General features: G+C 44.8%; 1 protein-coding gene across 1 annotated transcript in view; it reads right to left on the bottom strand.

Moving 5' to 3' along the window:
* Nucleotides 1–9,939, bottom strand: part of PLEKHM3 (pleckstrin homology domain containing, family M, member 3) — a 32,927-nt gene extending 22,988 nt beyond the window's left edge. The window contains exon 1 of the mRNA XM_010296651.1: nt 9,336–9,939. Within this exon, the coding sequence (XP_010294953.1) occupies nt 9,336–9,939 (604 nt within the window). The remainder of the gene's footprint in view (nt 1–9,335) is intronic.
* Between the last annotated feature and the right edge of the window lie 705 nt (nt 9,940–10,644).

Raw genomic sequence — 10,644 nt, 5'->3', positions numbered from 1 at the left:
CTACGATGTCTTCAATGCAGAGCTAAGAGAACAGAAGCATCTGGGCTTGACAAAGCTTGGAAACAAAGAGACAAAGATGAGCCTGTAGAGAAATTACTGCATCCCCATCTGTATCGGGCTTCCCCAATGATATGCCCAGGACTGCTGGCCAAGCTGTTCTCACCACTGTCTGTCCTCCCGGGCGCACAAGGAGAGCCAGGGACTATGAGTATTTGAGGTTCTGTCCAAGGGGCTTCTGATACCAACTGGTGAGCAGAACTTGGGCTGTAACCTACAGTCTAAGGAGATGCTCCCATCCTTGGCTGACAGCATTACTGTAGTTGGTTGTGAAAGTTTCGTGTATAGGCAGGAGTAGGATGGCAATAGTATAAAAGCTTTGGCTAGCTCTTCAGTGAAGACCAACTTTAAGGATTTATAAGAATTAAGTAGACAAGTTTCAGTTAAACCTAATGAACATACATTAAAATTAATTGTTTGGTATACTGTTTGATACACTTAATGTGAGTATGCAAACCTCATGGGGGTTAAAAAAATGGGGGAAGGATGCTACCTCCCATCCACACTAACACAAAGGATGCACTTAGGTTTTGCCTTGCCAGCAGCTTCCCACGTCACCCACATACTCAGAATGCAGCCTGCATTTAACACCATGGTCAAAGCACTCTACACTTCACCTACAAAGATTTTCTGCATATATGAGTAAAATCATAACAACAATTAAAAAATTGCACTAGGTCTGAAAAGGTGAAAAAGAAATCGATATAACTACACCTTGCAGACAAGTAAACTACTTCAGAGTATTTCAGCTAAACGTGAAAACTCAAAGCCTAATCTAAAACTCAAAATGGTAGAGAAAAAGCACACTTTCATAGCCCAAACGGACAGATACACGTGCCCCCACACACACTAAAAGAGAACCAATTTTCTTCACTGTACATCTCTAGCCCTGACATTCATTAGTATTTCTGTGCTAACTCAAAAGCCATTAATTTCTCTGAAACCCACACTAATCCCTTTGTAGTGCAGATAATGGGCAGCTATTCTAGAGTCATCTTCCCTTTCTATTAATCCAATCAGGGAGGCAGCGCTTCTGCAGATCCAACTGCAATCTCTCTTGCTTCCATCAAATACAGATGACAGTTCAAGCTTCTCCATAATAAGACAACTCATAACCTTCCCCCAGCCACCCCTCCTGCATCAGCACACAGGTCTGCTTGTCTTTTGTCGAGTTAGAGAAAGGCTATCTCTCCCTGCCTTTCACAGAGGCACCCCCCTCTCCCTCCTTTGCCCCATTCCTTCCCTTCAAGCTCCCGTGAATCGGCTCCGCTGGCTATCGCTCTAACGGGGACAGAACCAGCAGCCAACCTGATTAAAATTCAAATGCCTTGTATTGTTTAGGTCAGGGCAATAGATGCTGGCAGAAACAGGTTGAATCCATATGCTGCACATACACACACACCTTGCAACCCTCTGCTCCTCCATCTCCTCAAGGTGCAGTGTGCCAGATAATACCTTTCCACTCAGAGAGCAAATGCTACCATCTCTCCATCCACCTTCCAAACAGAAACTGCATCTCTTTTCCTCCCTACAGAGACAGGGAGAGTAAATTGAAGAAGAGTAAAAAAAGGGAAATAATCACAGTAAATGGCCCATGCCTGAGCCATTTGGAGTTATAATTTCAAGAGAAGAGGGGGAAGAAAGCAGAGGGAAATAAAAAGAGACTCAGAAGCTGAGGACAAGGCAATATGTTTCTCAGCGTCTCTCCTCTTCTTTGGGAACTTCCCACTTGTCCCAGCTAGGCACGCTGCACTGAGCACACAACTACCCCTCTCCACACTTGGGGGCAGCTGGTGCAACCAGCACGGCAGAATGTTGTCTCAGCATGTCCAGGAGCTATATGCTGCAGAACAACTGACTGTACTTGTGTCCCTGTTGGTATGGCAGGAAAACTTGCCCTGTTTTTCACCACTGAAGCATTTCTGATGACAGTAATAACAAGTAATTTGGAAAAGAGCAGGAGCAGAGACGCCTAGTCTCTGAGGGGTTTGTCTCTTGAGGTGGCACTCGTCTCTGGATTCTCTAATGCTTTGGAAGAGAGGGGTGTAATTTACAGAGTCTTTATCAATAGTCCTCCTCTCTGATTCCCACAGAACTTAAGCAGATGCCTTTGGGACGTAAAATGCTCTCAAAGTGGGTTGGGCTAGTCACCTGCTTGGCGGGCTTTGCTAGATCAGGGACAAACTGTGCCTCAGATCTACAATGACCGCTTCCCTCCTACTTACAAATACAATCTTTTCTTCCCACCTGTTTTCCCATCTGGCTCTGCAGGTGTATCTCAGGCAAAACTCCACTTGGTCCTGCAATAATGGCATAGATATTTAGCCACAACTTTCCAGCAGATGGCTGTCCTGGAGCCAAATCTGGCTTCTTTTCCCAATGCCACTCCTTTTCAAGGGACCACTACAGCAATGGGTCTTGTAACTAGGTAGCAGTTTGCATTAATTTATATAAAGAAACAGCACCTATCCCCACCAGAAGGGTATTCACTATTTTTCATCTTCCTTAGGCTTAATGAAAGCAAGACCTGCTTTGAAAATGTTGAATTTGCAAAGTCTTAATTTTAGATTTATGCATTACTAGTGAGGTTGGCTTAGGTGTTCACCAAAAATAAGCTCCTCACTGACTGAACTACCTAAATAGATGGATAAAGAACCTGAACAAATTATTCTCTATGTCTCTCCCTTTGGGTGTGGCACTGTATGAGAAACATATGAGAAACTCTGCTGAAGTCTATAGGATCCTGGCTGCCCAGCCACTCCATCCAATCCTTTTTGCTCCTCTGCAGCATGTCAAACACTTGTATAGTGTTTGCTGAGCAGACCACCAGCACCCTGCACATACTAACATAGTGCCTGTGCCAAGGGGGCAGTGGGGAAGGAGGCTGGATTCAGTCAAAGTGCAAGACCAACCCAGAACAGGACTCAATTCTGGCAGACAGAAGTATAATGATGTGAAAGAGATGGTTACCTACTACCAACTAGGAGATGCATAAAACAGCAACACTTGCAAAAGAATTGAGAATACCAAACGAAGATGGATTTGCTGATTTTTTTATCAATCCAATTCAGCTTTAAAAAGAAGGAAGAAAGGGTATAAAGTGACTGTCAAAGCTATGAAAACAGGGTCAGTTCATATTAGAAGAGTTAGCTGACACCACTAAGGGAATGATAGCGACTAACCTGAAAATTCAGTTATGAAAGTCATCACAACATCACTGGAAGCAATCAGCACTGCCCCAGGAGATGAAAACTCTGTTCATTAGCTTTATGGAGTGTCGTAACTCCAGAGCAAAAATCTCCATAAAGAATAACCCTCCCAACCTGAACAGCTTCACAATCAAACTCATCAGTGCTGTTTACTGTAATCCTCCTGCACTGTGAATTTATCCACTATATGTGAGCCCCTCCCATCGCCCCCCACCGCACTCCCCTCTCCATCACTCTGCACCCTCCCACAGCCTCCCAGACAAGGGAGTGGAGTAGGTCACATTTCCCTCCACTCAGACAGCTGCCCAGCCTAGCCGCCTCCACTGCTGCTCTCTGCCAGCCCCCCGTGGCCCTTCCAGCTCCGGAGGGTGTCCAAGCCCAGGGAGCAATCAGGAGTAAGCCTGCAGGGAACAAGTGCTGCACTCCCTGAAGTAGCCAGCGGGGTCAGTGGGGAAGTATCATCCAGCAGATGAGTTGGAGGCAGGTAATCCAAATTATACACCCACTTGATCTTGGGCAAAACGTCTCACCTCTCTTTGTCCCTACTCACCCTCCCTATTATGTGTGGTGTATTTAAACTGTAATCTCCTGGGAGAAGGGGCTATCTCTTGCTAGAGGCACAGACAGTCCCTGGCACTTATGGACCCTCACAGTGGAGGGCATCCAACTTGCATTCTGTTTTAAATAACACTTTCGCCTCCTCAAATCTTGAAAGGTCCCAAATCTCTGCAGTACAGACACTTTTCTCTTGACTACCTTTTATGCTGAAAATAAATTGGCCACAGTGGGGGCATCAGTTCTCCAACTGGCTTGATACCTCTGGAATTGTTTCCAAGTGGTTTGAGGCTTCCTGCTCTCCAGAGGGGAAGGTACAGAAGTGGTGTTTCCGCACATCTGCCTCTCAGATGGCAGCACCATTATCTTCTGCACAGCACCACAAACCTATAATGTTCAGCCATCCCAGAGCATAATTGTCTATTGGTCTGCCCTGGCTGTGTAGCTTTTACATACCGCAGACAAAAGACAGTGCTACAGGGATGTTTTGCAAAGTCACAAATGCCAATTAGGCTTCAGAAAGCTCCCTGGTAGATTGATCAGGAGCTAGGCTTTACCTGGCCTTCACTGGAGAGGAAGCATGAAGGCTGCATGTCACTCCTTCAATATTTCACACCTCTCAGGATCTCTGGACACCTCCACCGCTGCAGCAGCTCCCGTACCTGCCACACGTCCCCTTTCCAGCTTGCTGTCTGCAGCTCCTCCCTGAGCAGGATGACAACAGCAGCAACTGACAGCACTGCTGTCTGCTGTTCTGTGACCCATCACCACAAATCTGCTCAGCACACTGATATGTACCACCAGATGCTGCATGAGCCAACATTACAGGTACAGAGCTAGTACCAGCCACCACTACTGCTGCCAAAGGTGAGGATATCTGGCAAACAAAGAAAACACCCTGACATAAAGTCTGCATGGTTGCCAGAATAAGATAAAGCAGCACTGTAAAACGACTCCTCAAAACCCAAGGATCACCTGTGTATCGGTGGTGTGTTGCTCATGAATACATTTAGATGTCTTACCTCTACAAAAACACACTAGAAAAGTATATAATGTGTACAAGAGCTATATGAAGAGGGGCTCAAGCCTTTCTTGAAACATCCCCTGCACAAACTCCGAGTATAAGATCATACCTTCAAAGTGTCCCAAATGATGGCTAAGCTCCCAGCCAGATTAAAAATGTGAAGGGGGCTGGGGAAAGGGGGGGGAGGTATTTTTTTAAATCAGTCAGTCAAAGGAACGAGGTGAAATCCTGGCCTTAATGAGACACAGTAGAATTTGGGCCTGTTGGCCAGTTTTAAGTCAGTCACCTTTCTCCGATATGTCTGTTTTGCTATGCCAGAGTGCTGCAAAGACCCCGTAGGCTCAGCTTCCTGACAGAGCATACTGCCAAAAATCAGTGGGGCTGGCTGAGTACCCCCATAGCTGCTTGCTGGAGAGGGGCACATGGCACCCCAAGCTCACAGGCATGGCAGGCAAACAAAACAGCTACCTGGGAAAAGTACTATAGCACCCACACTGTGGGGAGTGGCTGTGTTTGAATAAAAATATCCATATGACTATCAAAGATAACTGCTCACACATTGTGATCTAAGTAAGCTTTCACTGGATACTACAGAAGCAGCATTCTCCCTTTGTTTGTCAGGCCACATGCCCAGAAATACAAAAGCCTGCCTTGAATTTGCTTACAACCTCATCTTCCCCAGCTCCACTTACCACACTGCTCCGTAGCACAAACTGTTCATTTCTAGCACACTAGCTGGTTTGCCAGCAGGCCTAAGGAGATACTGGTCCAAAAGGCACAGCTTCTTTTCCTTTCACAGCACATGGAAAGGACCCAGTTTCGTTTTATTTGTATTACAAAAAAGCAAGCAGCAGGAACAGATAAGCTCATAGTAATAAATATACTACGAAGAGAAGGAAAGGAGGGGGGAGAGAGAGGAGAGGAGAGGGGAGAAGAGAGGGGGGAGAGAGAGGGGAGAGAGAGAGGGGAGAGAGAGAGGGGAGAGAGAGAGGGGAGAGAGAGAGGGGAGAGAGGAGAAAATTGTGAAGAGTTAATCTACGCTGCAACTCAGCCAGCCTCGGAGGACTGGGAGACCTCTGCAGGCTCCAGAGGGAAGTCCTTTACTGCAATGAGGACTGACAGGAGTGGCTGAAGTTGCTCTCAGTATCTCATATGAGTTCATTTAATGTGTATTAAAGCCCTAGAAGGGGATGTCTCCACAGGCTGCGGCCACTATGACCCCTTCAATCATTGCAGCAGCTTTTAGACAACCTTAAAATACATTTTTTGGTCTTTTGTGGAGAATAATTACAAGTCCCAGGTACACATATCTGCAACACCTACTTTCTTGCTTTTGATTTTCTCTTTTCAGCTCAGCTCACAGTAGCAGCAAACTCTATGGCAGGCTGTCTTGTAAACACAGCGGGAAGAAATACCATGGCTATCTTCTAAAACCTGCACAGCAGCTGAACAGAACAGGTTAAAAGAGTGCATTTTCAGAGCACAGAAGTTCTCCTTCCTCAAAGAAGGTACCCTGCCTTCAAACATCCCATGAAGAAAGGCTCTTGGAGGGCACACAGCAAGGTGCTGACAAATGCCTTTCACTTTTGCAAAAAGCAATAAAAGAAGTGTGGGCTGAGCACCTTAGAGGTACTGACTGCTGCTGGGCTACAGGTGAGTACTGGGAGAGGTTCTTCAGCCACTCTTACTAATCCATTTCCTTCCCTTGCTCGGTTCTCCTCCGAGATTCCAGAACTTGACCATACCGAGTCTCTTCTGTAAAAAGCCTTTTAGAAGAGACGTACGCTTCTGACAGCACTGAGTGCAGCAACGGGACTTGTTCCTGGTACCACAGAGAAATTGTGGAATAGATGGGCTGTAAGACACCTGGCACTATGGCAGACAGTATAAAAACAAGAGTATTCTTCATGGAAATCTGTCAGTTTCTGTTCTTCCCAAGAGCACTAATATTGCTATTCTTCACAAAACTACTTTACAGATGTGAGTTTGTCACAGTTATAACTTGCAACTACAAACCATTTAACATGAAATCATAACAATAAAGAGTATATCACATTCTAACACAGTTTGTTCACTTTTTCTGTATGGAGAAAAACTTCATTGGATTAACTGCATTTAAATGGTATAAGAGCCTGCTGTAGGCTCAGAAGAGTATAACTGAACTCCACTGCTACTACCAAAGTGGCACATCTTGAGCGCACGCTGCAATGGGGTGACTGAGTCCTGGACACAACCAAGCTTAAGGAATCCCACAGTCAGATCCGTCTATGCACAGAGCACGTTTCTTGTCTTTTCCCCTCCTCTCATGGTTATATCATGGAAGGTTTTCTATCAACCTGTTCTAGACACTGATTTGAAATCCTGCTACGGACTTGACTCTGGATACAGCAAGGCCTTTTTAGAGCTTACAGAAGGTTGGTGCATCTTCCTGAGGTCTGTCATCTCTAAGCAAAATGGACTGGAAGAGCTGAAGTGGGAGCCAGGGTTGAAGGAGAACAACACTGCAGACAGCCCAGCTTCTGAAAGCACAGAGACTCTCACTCAGGAGGGGGCAGAGACTGCAGGATGCAGTCCCTGACTTCAGAAGCAGTGGTGTCCCAGTGCTGCAGTTCCTAATAAAATGTCTTTGTTTGCCAGAAGGGGAAGAAAAACCTGTATCACTGTTTTCATTTTTCATTTTGATTCCTTTAATGAACAGTTGCATCACACTGTCTCACATCTGTGCATAAGGAAGAGGAGAATGTAATTTTCTTCACCCCAGACAGAGGTACAATGGATTAGGGTGCACCCCAAAGTACTCTTGCAGTTTCCTGAGCCCTGGACTGACAGAAGGGAGACCGATTTGGTCTCGGACTCTGCTGCCCAGCACCAGCTGGATTGGTGACTTGCTTCTTGCAGGTTGGGGATCCAGTGACAGTTTGAAATGACTCTCACTGAATAAGTACATGAACAGGTCTTTAAATACAGAGTGGCTTAGGTATTTCTTATAAATAGCATAACAGAACCTCTTTCTTGTTCTGCAAGCTGCATGGGGAAACTGGGCCAAAAAGATTAAGCTTAGAACACTATCAGGGACATGTATTGACCTTTAATGGCTAGATTTTTGTGGTGTTTCTGTGGGCATATAAAGGTGTTACATGTTAAGTTACACCCATGAGATGCTCAGGATACAAATGACAAAAACTGAGAGCTCTGTCTCCAGGCTTTTGCTCTGCATCCCTTCCAAGGGAAGGACACAGACTAGAGACCCCACTCTATGAGAAGCAATAGATCTCCCTAAACAAAAACAACAGCAGGTATACTTGCCTTTGTCAATCAAGAGCACCATTCTTTGGGATACAGCAACTATGTCACAAAATAAAACAATAACCTACAGGTTTGTGTATGTACATATGCATCCATATATATCTACATATTATACATATTTATATTTACATATGCACACATGCACAAACACAAACACTTAGGGACCTGTTTTTTATGCTCCAGAATAGCTGACTTATCTGGAAAACCTAATCCAAAAGGCTTGTTTTAACCCTAAGCAGGCTACCTATTCATAACTGGAGTCATTCTACCATAAGTACACACTCATGCTTTCACAATCCTTTGATTTTTAAATTCCTTTGTTAAGTTTTGCCTTCATTTAGATTATAAAATCTTTGTGGTGCTAGCTGCTTTTCTGTTCTGTAAGTGCTCCGTCCACTTCTGGCATCTACAAAATAAATCATGGAGATGGAGACACTGGGTCAGTGTTTCTGAAGCCCTGAGCACAACCTCTTCCAGTGCTGTGCTTGAGAAAGGAAAAGGAAAAAGTATCACTCGCTGAAACATCGCTTCATATGGCTTACTGAAGACGCCTGCCTCAACCTGATAACAAGACTTCCTGTACCCCATACAAAGCTGGCAGAGATGCCTTAATATTGACAAGCACAAATTGCATGCTTGAGTTTTTGTTAATTGTTTATGGACTGAATAGCCAGCATTTCTTAAAGAAACACAGCAGAGATCTCAGGCCTCACAGTAAAGCTTTGTAAGCCCTCTCTTTAATGACCACTCTAACTTTTATGAAAACTGCCTTTGTTTGGATTTACCATTCTCCCAATAGTTCCAGCATTCCAAACTTTTTTTAGTTTGGGAAAATCAGATACGGAAATGATCAGAAATACATAATAAATGAATTTTTTTTCCTGAGTGAAACTGAACAAAATAGAAGCAGAAAGGAAAACACACTGAGTTTTTCAAAACATGAAAGGAACAGAAGTCAAGATTGGTTTAAAAACTGATCCTGAGGCAGGCAAACAGATAGACTTATATCAAAGACAACAGAGCCATGCTGATTTCTATGCTCTTCAGAGCTACCTCACAGCTGGTTTCTGGGGGTTTTGTTTGTTTGGGTTTTTTTAAACATGCAGCTCCTCTTTTAAAATAAATATTAAAAACAATTAGGAAAGTCCTCATGTCAACAAAAACAATAAAGCACTAGCACAAACCTGTGTTTCCTTGGATGTCCTCTCCCTTGGTTAACGCCAGGTAAGAGAGCAGAGTGCAGTTATTGTCCTGACCAGGCACAGGTGGCTGCTGCAGGGAGGTGCCCGTGAAGACTAGTCCCCAGTTTACATGGGTGATATCGGAGCGTGACCTGTTGTGCCCTGGCTTGAAGGTGGAGGCTTCCTCATTCTGTACCAGAATGTCATTCACCGAGTGAGGCCTGTCTCTCCTCCGCTGGCAGATATTGAAGATGTTAAAACCTGCAGTCTCCCCTTCCCCTGCCCAAGCAAGGTTGTCAGCAGCTGTTCCTCTCTGCACCACGCGCTGGTCTTTGGCAGGGAATGCTGTCTGAGCTTTGGTTTCCAGGAAGCCATTTTTGCAGTGATCCCAGATGAGGCTACTTTTGGCTAAGGAGGCAACATTCCTCAGATTCTTGCTCTCTGTTATCTGATCAAATACCTCATGTCCAACCAGTTCAGGGACTTCCTGTACACCATACACCTCAGAGGGCTGCACAATCTTCTCAAGCTTAGTATCAAAACTATTGAAGAAGTCTTCAGTCACTTCCAAGGCAGGGCTAATGTCATCAACTTCAAGAGCCTCCATATCCTGTGCTGCCAGTGGGCCCGAGGCGTTGCGATGCGTTAAGAAGATACCACGTCAAAATGCAGAGAAAAAGCTGCTTCGCATCTGTCCTTGGCATACATTAACTTGGAGGTTGTGGGGCAAACACATTCACCAACCACAATCCTCAGTGGTAGAAAGGAACCAAATCAACCTGTCTTCAGATGGGAGACTTAACGTCCACAGATCAAGTGGATACAGTCCCTCTATGAAATAAGTTCATAGTGATGGAGAGTACCTGTAAAGCAAAATAAAACATCACATCAGTAAGGGCCTTTTCCCAGATAAATACTTTTAATCACATCACTCCTTTCACAGTCCCCTTGATTTTACCTTCTCCTTCATTTTACACCAAATCATTGTGTATGAAGAACCTGTTTGGGGTTTCTGTTGTTCACTGTGTGTGAACTCTGTGTATTATCACTTCTTGAACTGGAACCTGTAGAGAGCAGGATGAGGCACCAGATAAAGGGGAACCAAAGTGATGCCGTTTATTAACCAAGCTTTGGCAAGCTGCACTGAGATGTGGTACTGACTAACATCACAAATGCAGCCACCTAGGGAATGCTTAATAGAGGTTGCCATGGGGCTGTAAGAAAAAGTTGAGAAATAAAGGGTTAGTAAAATAGCCTCACACAGTTTGCCTTTTTCTCCCAGATTGCTTGCATTCCGAACTTTAGGAGACCA

The sequence above is a fragment of the Phaethon lepturus genome, unplaced genomic scaffold, assembly GCF_000687285.1.
Source record: "Phaethon lepturus isolate BGI_N335 unplaced genomic scaffold, ASM68728v1 scaffold31640, whole genome shotgun sequence".
Taxonomy (NCBI): Eukaryota; Metazoa; Chordata; class Aves; order Phaethontiformes; family Phaethontidae; genus Phaethon; species Phaethon lepturus.
Note: the sequence above shows the minus strand (reverse complement) of the source record. Positions and strands in the feature narration are given on the sequence as shown.